This window comes from Bos indicus x Bos taurus, chromosome 29, assembly GCF_003369695.1.
Source record: "Bos indicus x Bos taurus breed Angus x Brahman F1 hybrid chromosome 29, Bos_hybrid_MaternalHap_v2.0, whole genome shotgun sequence".
In the NCBI taxonomy this organism is placed as follows: Eukaryota; Metazoa; Chordata; class Mammalia; order Artiodactyla; family Bovidae; genus Bos; species Bos indicus x Bos taurus.
Window position 1 is genome coordinate 9,097,407 of NC_040104.1, and position 21,026 is coordinate 9,118,432.

The 21,026-nt window shown below is 39.9% G+C and overlaps 1 protein-coding gene and 1 long non-coding RNA gene across 3 annotated transcripts in view; one reads left to right on the forward strand and one right to left on the reverse strand.

The window, feature by feature from the left end:
• The window catches only part of RTN3 (reticulon 3), a 66,145-nt gene extending 50,178 nt beyond the window's left edge, over positions 1–15,967 (reverse strand). Inside the window, exon 1 of one of the 2 annotated variants that reach the window (XM_027532294.1) lies at positions 15,641–15,967. In XM_027532294.1, the coding sequence (XP_027388095.1) occupies positions 15,641–15,785 (145 nt within the window). In that variant the 5' untranslated portion in view covers positions 15,786–15,967. The remainder of the gene's footprint in view (positions 1–15,640) is intronic. The other variant, XM_027532293.1, reaches the window with a different exon arrangement.
• Positions 15,968–16,065: 98 nt separating this feature from the next.
• LOC113886244 lies at positions 16,066–17,195 on the forward strand. Its single transcript, XR_003509398.1, has 2 exons — positions 16,066–16,194; positions 16,299–17,195. It is a non-coding gene; the product is annotated as an uncharacterized LOC113886244 (long non-coding RNA).
• Positions 17,196–21,026: the final 3,831 nt, after the last annotated feature.

Here is a 21,026-nt window from a genome sequence, read left to right on the forward strand (position 1 = left end):
TGCAAGCAGATCCAACCAGTCTATCCTAAAGGAAATCAGTCCTGAATATTCATTAGAAGAACAGATGCTGAAGCTGAAACTCCAGTACTTTGGCCACATGGTGTGAAGAGCTGACTCATTTGAAAAGACCCTGATGCTAGGAGGGATTGGGGGCAGGAGGAGAAGGGGACAACAGAGGATGAGATGGCTGGATGGCATCACCGACTCGATGGACGTGGGTTTGGATGAACTCCGGGAATTGGTGATGGACAGGGAGGCCTGGCATGCTGCAATTCATGGGGTTGCAAAGAGTCAGACATGACTGAGCGACTGAACTGAACTGAACTGAAGGCATATCTACAACAAAGTTTTATCCTTGAAAAGCTATGACAAACCTAGACAGCATATTAAAAAGCAGAGACATTACTTTGCCAACAAAGATCTGTATAGTCAAAATTACGGTTTTTCCAGTAGTCATGTATGGATGTGAGAGCTGGACCATAAAGAATGTTGAGCACTAAAGAACTGATGTTTTTGAACTGTGGTGTTGGAGAAGACTCTTGAGAGTCCCTTGGACTGCAAGGAGATCAAACCAGTCAATCCTAAAGGAAATCCATCCTGAATATTCATGAAGGACTGATGCTGAAGCCGAAGCTCCAATACTTTGGCCACCTGATGTGAAGAGCTGACTCATTATAAAAAACCTGATGCTGGGAAGACTGAAGGCAGGAGGCGAAGGGGATGACAAAAGATGAGAAGGTTGGATGGTATCATCAATTCAGTGGACGTGAGTTTGAGCAAGCTCTGGGAGATGGTGAAGGATGGGAAGCCTGGTGTGCTGCAGTCCATGGGGTTGCAGTCAGACATGACTGAGCAATTGAACACCAACAACAAAGGCATATTTTATATAGTCAAAGCTATGGTTTTTCTAGTAGTCATGTACCGATGTAAGAGTTGGTCCATAAAGAAGGCTAAGTGCCAAAGAATTGATGCTTCTGAATTGTGGTGCTGGAGATGCCTCTTTAGAGTCCCTTGAACTGCAAGTAGATCAAACCAGTCAATCCTAAAGGATTGAACCTGAATATGCATTGGAAAGACTGATGCTGAAACTCCAATACTCTGGCCACTAGATGCACAGAACTGACTCACTGGAAAAGACCTTGATGCTTTGAAGATTGAAGACAAGATTGAAAGATTGAAGACAAAAGGAAAAGGGGGCAGCAGAGGATGAGATGCTTAGATAGCATCACAATTCAAAGGACATGACTTTGAGCAAACTCTGGGAGGTAGTGGAGGACAGGAGCCTGGCAAGCTACATAGTCCATGGGGTTGCAAAGAGTCACACATGACTTAGCAACTGAACAACAATAAGGAATATCTAAGTGGAAACTGCTTACCAATATGAACAGGCTCAGGAGACAGGTAAGGGTTATAGGTAAATATCTAGGACTAACACCTGGGTGAGAACTGACACCACCAGAGTGAATGAATTTGTCCAGGGAGAATCAAAGAGGTGTTAACAATGGAATCTTGAGATACATGACCAATATTTACAGAGACTCAAAAAAGAATCACTAGTAAAGGAGACAGAAAAGAGTCAATGTGGGGGAAAATGTTTTGTCACCTGAAGAAAGCTTTAGAGAATGATTAACAGAGTTAAAAGCCAAGGAGTGGTGAAGACTTTGAAACACGTCACTGAACTTCAGTAATCAGGTAATTCAGCACTGATGACTCTGGTTAGAGGGAGGAGGGGGCCAGCCACTGAAAACTGAGGAGTGAACGAAGTTTAAAAAGCACTAAAAGCAAGTGTGCAGAGTATGGATGATAAAGAGAAGGACTAAAAACTGGGCACCAGTGAGACAGAGGTAGAGTTGAAAGAGAGATTTTTTAGGAATAGAAATGACAAGTGTATTTACATAGAGAAAGGGGCAAGTAGAAGGGAAAAGACTGAATATGAAAAAGAAGCAATATTTGTAGGAAAAAAGTCCAGGAAGTTGCTAGAAGGGATAAAAGACCACAAGTGAACCTGATGAAACCTAATTCCAATATATAATCAGATTTATAAGTAAAAGAATAAATCTGTGCCTATATGTAGTTATAAGACTGTTCATCACAAACATTAAGGAAATTTAATAAAAGTTACTAGGGACTGCTTAAATAGGTTTTAGTATATCCATACAATGGGATATTATTCATTAAAAATTGTACTGTTGATGAGAATTTATTCATACTAAACGATGCTGATAATACAATGAATAAAAAAGAACATTACAAAAGTAATTTAAATAATGTGACCCCATTTCAGTAAAAAATACAAATTCATTTAAGAAGAAAAATGGATAATGATATTTACTCTCTGAGTAGAGGGATTATGAGTTTTTTTTTCTTGCTTCTTTGAGTTTTTGAATATGAGGAACATGTATTATTTCTAGAGATTGTTACAAAATGAAAGGCTATGCTACCCATTGGTTTTTAATTTTCCTTATATTTTTGTGTACTAAATTTTCTATTATGAACATACATTTTTCTTATAATTCCTGACACATACCTGTGCTTCCCACCTACATGAAATGGATTAGTTACCTTAGAGGGAGAAAAAGGACACCTAAAACAGGATCTCTCACAGGTCTCTCAATGAAACCGTTTAGTGAACAATCCTACTAGTCTTTACACCACTGGATTTTCAATCTTCATAATAATTTAAGCTGCAACAAACTGTCAAAACTACAACAAACAAACAAAAACTTCTCTTTGAAAACAGAGCTTCATTCCACTTAGAGAGTCTCAAGTGTCTATGACAGACACTGAATTAAGTATTTATATACATATTAAATCAAATCCTTACAAAAACTGAAGCTTATAAATGTCAGAATCAAGAGTTAAACCTGAACGTTTTTTGAAAGCCAATGCTTCTTCTCTCTCTGTCTACCAGCCAGATCACTTGTCTCTTTTGCTGGTCTGTAATGTATGTGCTACTTACCTGAAAATTTACTAATCAAGTTTATGTATACATATTTTTGTGGTGGTTATACTTATGACATTCAGTTTATTAATTTAATTACATATGAACTCAGAATCAAATTATACAAAGTAATACACTTAACATTTAGAAATACTGCTTTGTTTCCATTAACATTTTATGAATTAATTTAACTTTTCCCATATATTTTCTGCATTCATGTGCATCTTTATCATGATAGGGTACTTTTTGAATAAATGATTTTGAGTAAATAATTTTAAGTAATGAGAAAAGTTGAGCAATAGACTTTTCCAGAGCTCCGATCCTCTCATCTATATATGTATTTTCAAGCCCTAGGATTATTATTTATTGAATCTTATTTCTCATAGGTTAGTTATATAAAGTAAGGATTTAGTGTCACTGGTTCAAAATTTTTATAGATTATACTTCATTTAAAGTTACTTTAGGGACTTTCCTGGCAGTCCAGTGGTTAAGACTCTGTGCTTCCACTGAAGGGGGTTAAGATCACTGGTTAGGGAACTGGGCTCCCACACACCATGAGATGTGGCCAAAATAAAGTAACAATAATGATAAGGTTATTTTAAAACTTGGTTATGTTCCTTGTGCTGTATGACATATCCTTGTAGCTTATTTATTTTATTCACAGTAGTTTGTGCCTCTTCATCTACTCCTGTATTTTGCCCCACCCCTTTCCCTTTCCTGACTGGTAACCACTAGCTTGTTCTGAGTCTGTTTTGTTATATTCATTTTTGTTAGATTCCACATACAAGTGATAACATACAGTATTTGTCTTTGTCTATTTCTTCTTTTGTTCTCTTCCCTTGTGATTTGATGAATCTCTTTAGTGTTATGTTTGGATTCCTTTTGCTCTCTTTCCTTTTTTTGGGCTGCACCTCACGGCTTGCAGGATCTTAGTTCTCCAACTAGAGTCTGAACCCAGGCCCTCAGCAGTGAAAACCCAGAGTCCTAACTGTTGGACTGCTAGGGAATTCTCTTTCTCTTTTGGGTGTGTATCTATTACAGATTTTTGGTTTGTGGTTACCACGAGGTTTCTATATATGTGATTATTCTAGGTTGCTGATCTCTCAATTTCAAACAAATCTTAACAACCCTGCATTTATACTCCCCTCCTCTCTCAAGTTTATGTTTTAAAACTCCATTTGAAGCTGATAAGATCCTGTCCCCATACCTCTTAACCTTTTCCTCCAGCAGCACACTGAGTAGGTAAGCAGTGGAAAAATGGGGAGGAAAAATAGGAAAAAGGCACACTAGTGGAGGTTTCCAAATTCTTATCAAGCCTGTGTTAGATGGATTGCTGGGGGGGAGAGAAAGACAGAAAAAGCTTTGGATTGGATGTCAGAGTCCACTTTTGATTTAGATTGGGGGAAAATACACTAATAAACCTGACTGTTTGAATTTTCTAAACTGCAGTAAAAAACAGTTTCCATGAATTACTTATTTTGGTGGTATCCATTCCTTCAACACCAGCAGAATATAGACTACACTGTTAGAGAAATAAGTTATTCTGGGAACAACTTTGTAGAATGACTTCTATAACACCAAAGCTTTTTCCTTTATGATAGTTTCTACAGATTATTAAAACTTCTTCTAATACATAAAGAAAAATGAAGTGTTTGAAATTTATCTAAAATTAGTATAATGAAAATGAGAAATTAATCAGTTCTTTCAAACATCTTTTCTTATTCTAATTTTAAAACAACTTATTTTTTGACTTCTCTGGTCCTGAAGTGGTAAGAATCCACCTGCCAATGCAGGGGACATAGGTTCAATACCTGGTTCGGGAAGATTCCACATACTGCGGAACAACTGTCCCTATGCTACAACTACAGAGATGGCGCCTGTGCTCATCAACAAGAGGAGCCACAACAATGAGAAACCGATGCACCACAACGAAGAGCAGCCCTCGCCTACCTCAACCAGAGAAAGCCCTGGTGCAGAAATGAAGACCCGGCACAGCCAAGAATAAATAAGTTTTATCATTTAGCTACCCTTTTTGCTTTATAGCTGAGACCCACCCCCCCCCCCCAACACACAAAAGGCATTTCTTCCACTCTTTCTCATGACCACAGTTCTTTTCTTTTTTTAAAATTTTTCATTGAAGGATAATTGCTTTACAGAATTTTGTTTTCTGTCAAACATCAGTATCAATCAACCATGGTTGTACATATGTCCCCTCCCTCTTGAATCCCCCTTCCATCTCCATCCCCATCCCACCCCTCCAGGTTGACACAGAGCCCCTGAGTTCCGAGACATATAGCAAATTCCCATTGACTATCTATTTTACATATGGTAATGTAAGTTTCCATGTTACTCTCTCCATACATTGTAGTTTTGATTTGCATTTCTCTAATAATGTGTGGTGTTGAGCATCTTTGGAGAAATGTCTGTTTAGGTCTTTTCTCCACTTTTTGATTGGGTTGTTTCTTTTTCTGGTATTGAGTTGTATGAACTGCTTGTGTATTTTGGGAATTAGTCCTTTGTCAGTTGTTTCATTTGCTATTATTTTCTCCCATTCTAAGGTTTGTCTTTTCACCTTGTTTACAGTTTCCTTTGCTATGTAAAAGCTTTTAAGTTTAATTAGGTCCCACCTGTTCACTTTTGTTTTTATTTCCATTACTCTAGGAGGTGGGTCCTGGAGGATCTTGCTTTGATTTATGTCATTGAGTGTTCTGCCTATGTTTTCCTCTAAGAGTTTTATAGTTTCTGATCTTACATTTAGGTTTTTAATCCATTTTGAGCTTACCTTTGTGTATAGTGTTAGAAACTGTTGATGTAGCTGTTCAGTTTTCCCAGTACCACTAATTGAAGAGGCTATCTTTGCCCCATTGTATATTCTTGCCTCCTTTGTCAAAAATAAGGTACCTACAGGTGCATGGGTTTATGTTTGGGCTTTCTATCTTTTGTTCCATTGGTCTGTATTTGTTTTTGTGCCAGTACCATACTGTCTTGATGACTGTAGCTTTGTAGCACAATCTGAAGTCAGGAAGGTTGATTCCTCCAGCTCCATTCTTCTTTCTCAAGACTTTTTTGGCTATTTGGGGTCTTTTGTGTTTCCATATGAATTGTGAAATTTTTTGTTCTAGTTTTGGGGGAAATGCCTTTGGTGATTTGATAGGGATAACAGTGAATCTGTAGATTGCATCTGGCAGTACAGTCATTTTCACAATATTGATTCCTCCTAGCCAGGAACATGGAATATCTCTCCATCTGTTTATATCATCTTTGATGTTTTTCATCAGTGTCTTATAATTTTCTGTATACAGGTCCTTTGTCTCCTTAGGTAGGTTTATTCCTATTTTATCCTTTTTGTTGCAATGGTGAATGGGATTGATTCCTTAATTTCTCTGATTTTTCACTATCAGTATATAGGAATGTAAGTGATTTTTGTGTATTCATTTTGCATCCTGCAACTTTGCTAAATTCACTGATTAGCTCTAGTAATTTTCTGATAGTATCTTAAGGGTTTTCTATGTACAGTGCAAATAGTGAGAGCTTTATTTCTTCTTTTCCAATCTGGATTCCTTTTATTTCTTTTTCTTCTCTGACTGCTGTAGCTAGGACTTCCAAAACTATGTTGAATAATAGTGGTGAGTGGACACCCTTGTCTTGTTCCTGATCTTAGGGGGAATCCTTTCAGCTTTCACCACTGAGAATAACGTTTGCTGTGGGCTTACCATATATGGCCTTTACTACATTGAGTAAGGTTCCTCCTGTGCCCATTTTTTGGAAGAGTTTTAATCATAAATGTGTGCTAAATTTTGTCAAAGGCTTTTTCTGCATCTATTGAGAGTATCATATGGTTTTTATCTTTCAATTTGTTAATATGGTGTATCACACTGACTGATTTGCATATATTGAAGAATCCCTGCATCCCTGGAATAAACCCAACTTGATCATGGTGTATGAGCTTTTTAATGTGTTGTTGAATTCTGTCTGCTAGAATTTTGTTGAGGATTTTGCATCTATATTCATCAGTGATATTGGCCTGTGGTTTTATTTTTGTGTGTCATCTTTGTCTGTTTTTTCATGACCACAGTTCTTGATGGCAACCCAGGATCTCAGTAAAAACTGCTAAACTGAGCCAGTTACTGTCCTCTCCCCCATCAGAGGTCTAGGAGGCAGACTGATTTTCTCCCCAAACTTTATGCCATTTTTTCCTTTTTCAAAACCTTTTTGTGCTCACTAGACCTCCACTGCATTACTCGTACCTACTTGCCTCTCCCAAAACAATTTCTATTTCATGATTAAAGCTTTCTCTTATTAAAAAATCATTTTAGAAAATTTCATATTTACAGAAAAGACTGTTGCTTTTATTCAGCACTGTTTCTGCTGCTGTTAACATGTTATATTAGTATGGTGGTATTGATAAACGTCACAATTAATGAACTAATATTGATACATTGATACACTGATACATTGATAACTAAAGCCCATACTTCCCTGAGATTTCAATAACTTTTCCCTAATGCCCCCTCCCTGTTTCAAGATCCCATCTAGGAAACCACATCACATTTTGTCGTCATGTCTCTTTAGCCGCCTTTGGACTATGGCAATTTCTCAGGCTTTCTTTACTTCGATGATCTTGACAATTTTGAGGACTGCTCAAGTATATTTCACAGAATGTCCCACAATTTGGGCTCATCTGATGTTCTTCTCATTGTTAGGCTGGAGTTATGCGTTTCAGGGAGGATTACCACTGAGGGGTAACCCTTCACTGAGGTGAAGGGCTGCCTTGTCATACCATATCAAGGTACGTACTATTAATATGACTTATCAGTGATGATGTTAACCTTGATCCCCTGGCTGAGGTAGAGTTTGCCAAGTTTCTCCATGGTAGTACTTTTCCCCACCCTTCTATACTGTACCCTTTAGAAGCAAGTTACTAAGCATTTCCCCCACTTAAGGCATGGGGGAGAATCTACATAAACTGGCAGGCTAATTTTTAATAATTTTAATTTACTAGAGCTAACATAACTACTGTAAAAATAGACCAATTAACAATGTTTTGGCCCTCTGGAATCAATAAACCAAATAAGACCTAATATCCATTCAACTTATTTGCTATTGGAAACAAATTCCAATCGGACTGGAAGCACCTTATGGCTAAGGATCATCTTACATGTCCATCTTACATCTTTCATAAGGCACAGAATATGATGGTCAGCATACAGTAGAAGACACAGGATATGGAGGCTTGAACATTATAGAGCCTTAGCAAGAGTTTAAATTGTTATTTCAGAAACAGACTTTGAGTCTGGACATTTAGCCCTACTAATGCAGTAGTTATGCATTTCACTCTAGAAGTCAAGATGCTCACTCTGTTACAACACTAAAGAGCTGGAAAGCTTTCTGTGTACATATGTAGAGTAAATGCATATGCAATCTAAGAGGAAAAATAAGCAGAACTCTTCTTGCAAAAGAAACAAAATTAGAAAGTCTGACAAACAAAACAAAGCATAAAAATAGTAAATCAGTTACAAATGTTTTAATAACCCAACTTCTAAGTAGTGCTATATTTACTGTTAGGAATATTTTACTCTTCTGCAAATAATGTTTAAAACATATTAAATCAAAATCTCAGATTCTGTTAGAAGATGGAAATCAGACTTATTTTAACACATTTTAAAATTCTGCCACATCATACTAGGTTACTATTGAGTACTTAATAGAAGTGAATCTCTCATACACCAAAATGTGGCATTCAAGTGGTTTTAATTTTCTGGATTTAAAGCCATTAGTGGAAAATTAACTAGAGTCCAGAAGTAGTAAAAGAACGTAATCTTAAACATACAGTATATTTGGATATAGTATTATGCACTTATATGAAAAGTCTCTCCTCAGCACCAAAATGAATATATCAATTTCCATATGCAGAAGGTTCTGCAAAGTTTACAATCTGATTTTCAAAAACAATATTTTCTTAACCTGAGGTTTATGAGTAGATTTTATAGTAGTTCATGAATCTGTGAAAGTTGATGCAATACTTCATTTATATGCATTATTTTCCTGGGAGTACAGGTTCTCCATTTACTCATCCATTCCATAAAGTCTTTGCTCTCATTAAAAAAATACGAAGGCCTGCTTTGTGCCAGGTTCTGACAGGCATTAGAGATAGAGCAGTAAATAAAATAGCAAAAATCTCCACTCTGATGAAACTTCTATTTTGTGGCAGACAATATACAAAATAAATAAGTCAAATACTGTACGACAGATTATGACAAGTGATAAGAAAAATAAAGCAGGAAAAGCCTACAGGGTGTTTTTCTCTTATGCAATTTTGATAAGGTAGCCAGGCAAAGATCTAAGGGAGGTGAGAAACTGAAGAGCTGTAGGAATGTATGAGGGAAGAGCATTCTAGGCACAGTGAGCAGCAAACAAGACACTGAGAGAGGTATTCCTGGTGTGAAAAATAAAAAGATCAGTGTGGCTAAAGCTAGGTGAGCAAGGGGCAGGCTGGGGCCAGATACTACAGGGCTTCATAAGCTTTCTAAGGACTTCAGCATTTAATCTGAGTGTGATCAGAAGTGACTAGAGCATATGCCAATGAGTGAAATGATCTGACTTAACATTTTTCAGACTCATACCAGCTGCTGTGTGGAGAATAGATTGAAGAGAGCCAAGAGAGAAAGTCTGGAGATCAGTTAGGAGGCAATTGCAGTAATTCAGGAGAGCTATGACAATAGCCTGGACCAGGGTAGCAGCGATGGAGCTTGGGAAAACTGGTAGTCAGTCACTGTAGAATCAATAAGATTTGCTGATTGCTGCGTAAAGGAAAGAGAGGAATCAAGGGCATTTAAAATGAGGAAGAGAGACTTCTCTGGCAGTCCAGTCCTTAAGACTCCATGCTTCCAATGCAGGGAGCATGGGTTCAATCCCTGGTCAGGGAGCCAAGATTCCACACTCCTCACAGTGAGGTTAAAAAATAAATAAATAAAATGAGAAAGAGAAGTAACCACTGGATTTAGTAACATGGAAAATAACTGGTGTATTTGATGAGAGAAGTTTCTGTAGAAAAGTGGAGCAAAAAGCCACCTGGCTTAGAAACCACGGGACCAGAAGTGAAGGTTTCTAAGTTAACTGAACTTGGTTAACCAATAACTGAATTTAAGAGGGTGACAGAACTATTTTTTACCACATGTTGTTTCAAATTTGAAGGAGAGGCAGTGTATGTATTTGAAAGAACTGAGTTGGATCCTTAATCCCTGTTTCATCCTACCTTTAACTTCATAGCCACAATGTTTGATGTATGCTTAAATATTTGTTGAATTAAGTTAATGTACTGGCACAAATTAAACCATAAAGCAATACACAAGTGTAAGACATAAATCAAGTATTTCTGCCTTTTATGTAAAATGAAGACAATGCCCACTGTTGAAATGCTTTCAGGTGGCTCCATATTAGTTTTGCTAAAAATGTTTTTCAGAATACCTTTCAATATATCCTCAAGGGCAAACTGCCAGTGAGGAAGAAGTCAGAGAGCTCCTGCCTCCAAAACCATGCCCCCACCCCCAGGTTATGATGATGTGCTTATGAGGAAAACTGAACCAACAGACTGGAAAAAACAGATTAGAATATTTCTTTGAAATTTAAAGAGACCATCACAAGAGGAAGCTAACTGCTAACAATTACCCACCCTATCACAAAATGTAAAACAGAAACACAACTGAAGTATTTAAAGGGATTTTCTGCAGGAGTTCCCCAGTGGTCCACTGGTTAAGATTCAGTGCTTTCACTGCCATGGCATGGGTTCAGTCCCTGGGTTGAGGAACTAAGATTCCCTCAAGTGGTGGAGAGCAACCAAAAAAAGAAAAGTAAGAAATAAGGGGATTTTCTCTGAAATTGCAGTATTACACAGTAACATGTCCTACTCTAGTAACAGATGTTACTAGTCACAGATATGGTAGTAAAACACTGCAATGATGCAATCATAAGCAATACTGATTACAGCTAAATTTACTTAATATACATGCAAGCATGCTAAGTCGCTTCAGTTGTTTGACTCTTTGCAACCCCGCAGACCGTAGCCTGCCAGGCTCCTCTGTCCACGGGATTCTCCAGGCAAGAATACTGGAGTAGGTTGCCGTTCTCTTCTCCAGCGGATCTTCCCAACCCAGGGATAGAACCAGCACCTCTTAAGTGCCCTGCATTGGCAGGCAGGTTCTTTACCACTAGTGCCACCTGGGGACTTCCCTGTGGCTTAGACAGTAAAGAATCCATTGCGTGCAACGTGGGAGACCTAGGTTCAATCTCTGGGTTGGGAAGATCCCCTGGAGGAGGGCATGGCAACCCACTCCGGCATTCTTGCTGAGGATCCCATGGATGGAGGAGCCTGGCAGGCTACGGTCCATGGGGTTTGCAAAGAGTCCGAACTGAACCGACGCTATTGAGTGAACAAGCACACACAGCACAGCGCCACCTGCGAAGCCCATTAGTATACACTCTTTTTCAAAAACACCTATAACATACCCAACGATCCAAAATAATTCTAGAAGAGCTGTTACAAATAAATGGGATAAAACTTCAGTCGGTCTCCTGTGCAACTCCTGAATGACTTAAGTCATATGAACATAGTATCAACTTGGTAATTTTCATCTAAAAAGTTATATTACAAAATTCATATTTATTTCATAAGTCTGTACAATTAAGGAGGCAGCTATAAATTCATCATTAACAATAAAGTTGGACACAGACTATAAGGTATGTACATACAACAAATACACATAGTTAATCATTTATTTGGAGCTTTTATAATTCTGCTCAGAATTACAAAAACGGTAGTTCTAGGTTTATGGCTAGTCTAAAGAGAAGTGCCCTTCTACAGAACAATGTCTTGGCTCACACAAAACTGGAAACCTTAATGTTCCTTCTGCCCTTCAATGACACGTCACCAATTCCTTCACTACCAAGCTTCATTTACAGATGCTTATAAACTGCACAGGATTAAACAGGTGACTACTGTATCAGTAAGGATACATAATTTCCTCATCACAGAAAACAGTGGGACACGAATGAGGGACTGGACAACACCACCATCACAGAATACAATAAAAGCGATAATATTAGTTTCATTTTGTTTACAGACCATCTCTAAAATAATAAAAATAAAAGCACCGATGCTCTTACCAGCTACTACATAAACAACTCCTTAGAGATTTCAATTTAAGGAAGGTGTAAGTGTTAAATATATGTGGACTGGTTTGTTTGATCAGAGTGGTTAAATTATTTGTGAATCTGACTCTAAAAGAAAATAGCATTAAAAGATATCTTCTATTACCAGGGAATAAAAACCATTCAAATCAACAAGCATTTGTGAACCATACTACATGACCGTTCTTGCCCTTTCCTGTCCTCTTGCTTCCATTGACAGGAGTTTTATAATGTATCATAACTATACTTATGGTCAGCATGCTGCAGAAAATATCTTAGCATACTGATGCCAAGCGACCTATGAAACATCCTGACTGCACCCCCAACTTCTTTAACAGGTCAGTTGAGTGAAAGGAGTGGCAGCTCTTATAAATACAAGGGGTCAAAAGCTGAAAAAACCAATTCACTTTTATAAAGAAGAACAAAGTATAAGAGCATCCTTTACTGTGAGGAAGATTCATGATTTCTCACTTCTTATTCAATTGTTCTTTGTATCTATATATTTTAAACCTACAAATAGATGTATCAAATACTAGGTATTGTTATTCAATAAAAGTTAGGAGTTAAGGGCAGCAAATTTGTCTAGGTCACATTCCTGAGACTTAGCATGTGCACAAGGTCATATGGTCAATAAGCACAGACAGGACTGAAACATAGGTATCTCTGGGACTCAAGTCTGTGTGTTTATCACCATATTACACACTCACTGCTAATCTGATGTGTACAATACAGACTGCAGTGCTGAACAGGTAGGTAGTCAGAGTTTTTTTTTTACTTAAGAGTTAAGACTGAAAATACATATTACATAATCATGTGATTGACTGATATGTTAGAACAAAGTGTAAAAATGAAGCCATAAAAAGTACATGGAACAACTCAGTTTCACGAGTGAGGAAAGAAGTAATTAAAACAAAAACTTGTGTGTGTGTGTGTTTTTAGTTGTCCAAGCTGTTTTTTGCTTTGAGCTAACTTTCATGAAGAGATACAAGAAATGTAGCTTTATTTTGGCACCATGATTTTCAGAGCAATAATAAAGAACAGTCTCTAGCAAGTTAAAGAATTTCAAAGGCTATAGACAGTAAACTATTAAACCACTTTTTAAGTTCAGGCAATAGACAGGTATCTATACTTGATATCTAATAAGGCAACCCTCATCCTAAAAAGAATACTAATTATTTATGTATCTTTCACCTCAACCTCAAATTTCTGCCTTTGAAATCTTTGTTGTTCTTCAAAGGCAGAAATCTGGGAAGGCAATCCTGGCTCCTGACCTTCTCTATACGTCACTGCCAGCTGCGCTAACACTGAATGCGCTGGATGGGGGGAGCGCTATCACTGATCACTTTTAATTAGAAACTAAATCTTAAAATTTGTTACTAAACAGGTAGGTCAAGACACAATTTGTTTCCTGCAGGCATCAAGTGACCACCTACTCTTCTTTTTTTTTTAAACTCTTATTTTTTGAAAGTTTCTAAAACCAAGAGAAGCTTGGTGAACGAAAATGAAGCTAAAGGTTGACATTAACACTTACAGATTTGAAAACAATCAAGGTAAATTTTTAAAGAATCCATTTTATGAGTCAAATTTTGTAATAACAAACTTCATCTTATTTTCATGGTGCAAAAGCCTAAGACATTTCCTCTGAGAGATGGAGAAAACATGTAGCAAGGAGGAAGAGCTTTGGCAATGAAATTCTGACTATGCACTACAGTGTCTTAAGCTAAACTTTTCAAGTAGTGACCTGACAAATGAGGATCTTGCACTGAACTCACTAAAACTGTATTAATGATTTTTATACAATATTAATACGTATTTGCAGTGGATCAGAGTTCAAGGTGGCGAAAGTATCTATTTTTCAAGTGTATCAAAAATTTAAAATCAAGAAAATCAAAGGTATGCACAAAAGGGCCAACAACCTAAGAGTAACCAATAACAAGTGATTAAAGCCAAAACATCAAGTTGCTAAGTATATAAGGAAGCTGCTGTTCATCTGGACCTTTGCCCAGAACACAAAAATTTGGAGGAGAAATGGTAGTGGTTTAAAGGGGACAGGGGTTCTAAATTTGCTGCCTCATTCCTTTATCTGGACAGCTCATCTTGGCCTTGCAGAAGCTTCCTCTGATAACTGTTTCTACTGAAATGTCCATAACCACACTGGAAAATCCGAACGGGTACCAAAGCATTTACGTGGAAATCCACTGTTTGAAAAACACCTAGAGACTATATTGAAAGCTAAGATAAATTTTGTTCTTTAGAGAATCAATGCAAGATTCTCGCAAAGGAGACAATGAAGCATTTTAAAACGTCTCAAAATTCTTTAAGGTAGCTAAATAAAGAGCAAAATTATCTCTACTCCCCCGAGCTTATGGTCCTTCGACAAAAAGCTTTTCTTCTTCTTCAAAGACTGAGTTCCTTTAAGAACCACCACCACCTGCTCATGGTGCTTTTTTTTTCCCCCTCAAGACGGCATCTGCACTGCAGATCTCTGCTCAAGGGGAGCTTGCCAGCCAGCTCCCACCAGCAGGCAGAAGCGTATACAATGGAAACTAAAAGCGGCCTGCAGCTTCCCTCCTAGTCTTTCATAGAGATGCGAGGAGAAGGGGGTTCCATCAGCCCCTGCTTTGTCTGAATTTTCTCCCCCTCCCCCCTTTCTGCGGGAAACACCCCCTTTTGTTATACGTCGATCAATAATAGCCGACAAAAAGCATGGAATCAAAACATGTCGACTGCTTGGCATGACTCTATCTATTCTCTTCTAGAATATAAGCTGCTAACCTCGTGTCCCCACCCCCACGCCGCGCCAGTGAAGAGCAGGCTGTGTTGCAGATGCAGCCACGGATCCATCTTGGACCGTCAGCAGCTCCCTCCCAAATCTTCCCTGAGCTATTCTCATCACGCCTCCTTCTACCTCCGAGCCTCTGAAAAATCGGGCATTCCGAGTGTGGCCACAAAAAAATTATTAAAGGCGGATGAAAACAGTACAGAAAACGGCTTCAGTGTTTCCATTAAACTTCCTCATTCTCCCCACGGGCAACCGAAAAAAAAAAAAACCAACAACCATATTTTCTGGAAGACAACCATGAACGGTTGGTTCTGTCAACACCTGTCTGCAAACCTGCAGTGCAGCCCAACCCTTTCACCGCCATCCCCTCAAAATCCTAACAGGGCATTTCTCCTACCACCAACCTGCCCCGATCCTCTCAGTCTCTCTAATCCTCCACTAAATCACCCCGGTTCAGAGGACGGATTCGCCCCCCCGCCGCTACACTGGTATCTTGCGCCCACCTGCCCAGTCTCGGCGTTAACGCCCCCGGGAATATCTCCCCTCCCCCAGTCTTCCCCACACCCCGTTATTTCCTCACCGCCTGCAAGACCTGTCACCCCCCTCCCCCTTAGCCCATTTTCCAGACGCTCCTTCCCGGGGGCTGAAGCCTCCAGGACGCGAGGATGGTGTGCCGTCCCTGACCCCCTAGGGCCCCCCTCCGGAGGTCGGGGTCCCCCGGCGCGCCTCACCCGCACAGGAAGAGCCGCAGCTCTTCGTCCCCAGGGCGGGGCAGGCTCCCGGGCTCCCGCTGCCACCACCGGGCGCAGATGACTCGGCCCCGGAGGACGACGAAGAGACGGACGGGGACTGAGTGGCTGCCGACGGCTCCGCCATGGCTGCACGAGCAAAGGCGGGAGAGGGGTGAAGAGAGATGTGGGACGGGAGACAGGGAGGGGAGAGAAAATAATTCTGCAGCTGGCTCTCCAAATTCGCCTCGCCTCTCCTACTCCGAGGACAGACTCCGACGGACTGACTGACTCAGCCGAGCGCCGCGAGAGGGCGGGAGAGCGACCGCGCAGGCGCACAAGGGCCCTCGGGCGGGGGCGAGACGGTCGCCTTGCGCCCACTGACGCAGGGCGCAGGCGCAAGAACTGTCCCTCGGCGCTCCTCCAGGGAAGGAGGGCCAAAACCTGCTTCGCGCAGCGCCAAGGCCCTTGGAGAGGTGGGCGGCGCCCCTCGGGGACCTGGCGCAGGGGGCGTGGTCAAACACCAAGCTCCTCCCACCACTGCGGCCGAAGTTGAGGTGGGCCCTGCGGCTTAGTGTTTCTCCACGGATTTTTCTGTGATTGTTTTAGCTTAGGCTGATTATGTGTTTTAACGATAGAAATTTCTTTTTGCTTCCATTAGTGAAGCATGTCTTTCCTACAGATTCCAGAGCCGATGTTTTTTGTCTGAGGCGTTCCTACTCGTGACTCCGATGGTGACAACCACAGTGTAGGCCCACTGTGCAAGGTGATTTATGGATTTTTCTGGATATATCCTAATACCCCATCACCATGAGGGACAGATGGTACTATCTCCCATTTGGTAGGTGGAGAAAGATGCTATACAGAATGAAAAACTATTCCAATAACATTGCAATGCAGCCGCAGAACCTGCTTCACGTTCTTATCGTTACTCTTCCCCAGAAGGGGTCTACCTTGGGTCCCAAGGTTGCCAGTTCCCTGTCGAATAACTAACAGAGAAGACATGAACGAAAAAAAAAAAAAAGCAAAACTAATGAGAAAGATGAGCCAGAAGATAACAGCCTGACTGTGGTTATGGGATGGTAAAATTAGGGGTTAAAAATTGAGAATATGGCACAAAAGACATATAATTGAATTTATTCGTCGCCTAAAAGGGGTCCTTAGTGGAAACTGTATTTGAAACCAGATACTATGTAATTTATACTGGATTTTACTCTTTTGGCTTCTCTGGTTGGCTTGCAAAATTCAAAGCCGTCTACCTACAACTGGCCAAATGATTTGCAATGTGCATGATTCTTTTAAAAAGGGAAATGTAGACTAGGAGTAATAAAAATCAAGGCTATACGCCTTGTTATTGCTAAAGCAGCAATCAGTGACCCCAAGGGCAATTGCAGGATCAGCAGATCCTGTAAAGATGCAACCTCATGAAGAGGGAGGTAGTCAGCCAAGCAGCGACAGGGAAAGCAATCTGACCAGTGGAAATCTTCTAGAACAGGCGGTGAACTACATCTGCCCTTGACGATTTTAAGGTCAGGTAAAGCCGAGACAGGAGAAAAAACAAACAAACAAAAAAACTTCTGGCCATTGAAACACTCTTAAAAAAAGGCACAGAAGAATATTTCCCAAAATAACTTTGTGGCAAATATCTTACTCTAGCATTTAAAGCATCAGTTGATACTGCAGCAGCTTGTCCTTTGGATGACAGAGAGAAATGCAAGCCAATATGATAATCAAACCAGTTAGCCACCATTCTGATAAATATATAAATTTTAAGCATTTATTTTATTAGGTGCTGGATAAGGAAATGAATGATGCTAGTCCTTAACTCTGACAGCAGTTGTAGGATCTGCAGATCCTGCCTGGAAAGGAACCCTATTTCCATATCTAGAAAGAGAGAAAAGAAGATAAAAATCGAGACACTGATGTGGTCTTGGTGGTCTCTTTAGACCCTTCAGGTTTTTCACACGAGGCCTTTGTGCGGGGACTTCCCTGGTGTCCAGTGGCTAAGAGTCTGTGTTCCCAGTACAGGTGGCCTGGGTTTGATCCTTGGTCAGGAAACTAGATCCCACATGCTGCAACTAAAGATTTCATGTACCTCAACTAAGACCCAGTGAAGCCAAATAAATATGTTTTAAAAAAAGGCCTTTGTGCTTGGTCCAGTTCCTGAAGCTGCCTTTCCTTCCTGCTCCATCTGCTGTACCGGTATGTTTTCCTGAGACTGACTCTTGGTTGGGATGTTATTTGTGTACCTGATCCGTTGTACAGATGTTTACTGGTCATTTGCTGTGTGTTTGACACTATTCTGGGAAATCTGGAGGGATCCAAAAAATATGTTTGTCCTGAGTTTACAAGCTAGGTGAGACTTAGAACATAATCACATAAAGTTAAAACAAAATACAAATTAAATAGCAGCCAAAACAACTCCCAAACAACACAAAACTATAACACTGTGATTAGATGACAAGTGATTGTATGAATTTAGGAGTAGATGGAATCACTATGGAGTTATAGTGATTTGGGGAGGTTTTATGAAGAAATTAAGTCACATAGGAGCTTGGAGTGGTAAGGAGGTCCTTAAAGGCAAGAGAGAATGGTGCAAAGTAAATCCATGGGGTGCTTTTTTGAAGGTATACTATAAGACCTCCTTCCAGGCAGACCAATCACACAAAAAAGCACGCTTTTCTCCCAGCCCAGTCCATGATGCACTTCAGTGCTGGCTTGTCTGGCAGCACTTGGCCTAGATTTGATCCCTTCTTGCCCTTCCCTTCCACAGGCTGCATTAATGCAACACAAGACCACACAGCCTTCTGAGGTGACTGGAGGCTTAGAAGTGTGAGATGTTTTGGGTGTAGTTAGCCCAGGTTGGCTAGAGCCAAGGGCTTGAATTGGGGCAAAAGGGAGAGAAAATGGAGATGTTTCAGGGCCAGAGTATGGAGAAATAGAAGCAGAGCCCTAAAGAATGAAGGCTTATGAGGATTCAGTATAATTTTTCAGGCAGGGAAGGGCTCAGATGGAATTGTTAGAGTGCTCACTGGAGTACATCCATTTCTCAGGAGTTCTGCTGAGCAATTTTTACGGCCGAGGCACTGAGCTGGGAAATCTTTCTTGGTCCTGTTTTTATAGGACAGTATTTACAAAGTTAATTTCCCATCTCGTCTTCTAGGTCATTTTATTATCAGTTTTTTTTTTCCTGACTTTTAGGGGAAAAAATTAATTAAAAATTTAATATACTCACACGCCATATATGTTTATACTCAAAGGTGTATATACTATAAAGTTTTAATCTATCACTAACCTCTCTGTACCCACTGGTCTCCCCCTCTACACTCACAGTGGTAACTGCTTTTAGGAGCTTTTTTGTGGCAAATGCAAAGGTGAATATACCAAATCTATATTCTTATCTGCCTTTTTAATGCTTCCCAGGTAGTGTATTGGTAAAGAATCTGCCTGCCAATGCAGGAGCTGCAAGAGATGCAGGTTCAATGCCTGAGTTGGAAAGATCCCCTAGAGAAGGAAATGGCAACCCATTCCAGTATTCTTGCCTGGAAAATCCCATGGACAGAGGAGCCTTTGCGGGGTACAGTCCATGGAGTCACAGAGTCAGTACACGACTGAGCACGCGCACACACACACACACCCTTTTTAACACAAATGATAGTGCTTCCTTTCCTTAACAGCAAATTCTAGTGATCTTTTCTAGTGTCTTTTTGAGGCATTAAGACAGTTGTGCTGTTGATTGCAGTTAACAATAACGAAGCAGCTGATAGATTTAGACGTTTTATTCTGTTACTATATTGAGGGCCTGATATTCAACTTATAACAGCCTAAGAGTTAGGATTGACTTTTCTTTTGACAAACTAGGACACCAGGTTATTCCCTCATTTTATACACAAGCAAAGTAAGGTATTTAAATGACACCCGGGAATGCCAGTTGTCCAGTCTGTCCCTATGAGTGCCTAGACTGTTGCTTAAATGTGGATCCTGCGAGTAGGTGGTAGGAGAGGAGTCTGAAGTGTGTCCCAGCACAGTGAGTGAAGGTTATTTATTTGCCTGTTTACCCCACAAGGCTGTGAGTCTCTGGAGGACAAGAATGTGCCTTATGTATTGTGGCAGCCTTACTGCCTAGCACTGTGCCTGGTACATAACAAACACTCTGTTTTTGGAAAGCTTTGGAACCTGATTCACAGTGGATAGTATTGCAGAAAACAATTTTTCTATTTTTGTCCTTTGTAACATACTTTAGTATGTTGAATATTTATGACTTTGTTTTGCTTTTCCAGAATGAATATAATTATCAATTTTTGAGCACTAATCATGCACCAGTCATAATTACCAAACACATCTCATTTAACTAACTATGATGACTCTGTGGCTTGAGTATTCAAATCATTTGGCAGATGATGATGAAATGAGTTCAAAGAGGTAAACTAACCCAACTGTACAGCTAGTGAGCTAGAATTCAGAACCAGGTCAGTCTGACCACAAAGCCAGTGGCCTTGACCATTCAAACATATCTATATGTCATCTACTTCTTGAAAACCACAAGGAAAGCTCAGCCTCTGGTCATACTATATTGTTTATCTCCAGGGTTTTGATAACCATGAATACTTGAGAAGGAAACAGTAATAACAAAATAGGCTTCTTGTTTACAGGAGTTTTTTTCTGAGTTGGGACTAATCCTAAAGTCTACTTATCATTTGTATTGTGTTGTTCCGAGTGCCAAAAACTTCTACAATATATGCAGAAGGCTGAGGTGCTGACATTGACCTTGATGATGTTATACTGAGAAAGATGTAATGTCACTATTTGCTGTCACTTCCTGACAGGGTGCATTTCAATGTATCTCTATTGGGAAGCTTTAAAATAGAATAGTGGAGAAGGAAATGGCAAACCACTCCAGTATTCTTGCCTGGCGAATCCCATGGACAGAGGAGCCTGGCAGGCTATAGCCCATGGAGTCATAAAGAGTTGGACATGACTGAGTGACTAACACAAATTAGAACAGGGTATGTTGTTTAAAAGCAAAAATTAGATATTTAGTATTAAAGGAACAAAAAAAGAGAGTGGGTAGTGTTACGTGTAACGTGTACTTTCTTTATTCATCCTTTAAGTACTTGAGTTCCTACTTTCTGCCTGGCACTGTTTGGGGGCACTGGAGATACAAGCAGTGAACACAAATTCCTGTCTGTTTGTAACTTATGTTCTAATGGGAAGACACAAACGAAAAGTAAAACAGAAGTTGGATGTTGAGCAGTCTTATAGAGAAGGATGGGGAAGGGGAATATAGGGGTTTCCCTGATAGCTCAGATGGTAAAGAGTCTGCCTGCAATGCAGGAGACTCAGGTTTGATCCCTGGGTCGGGAAGATTCCCCTGGAGAAGAAAATCCCA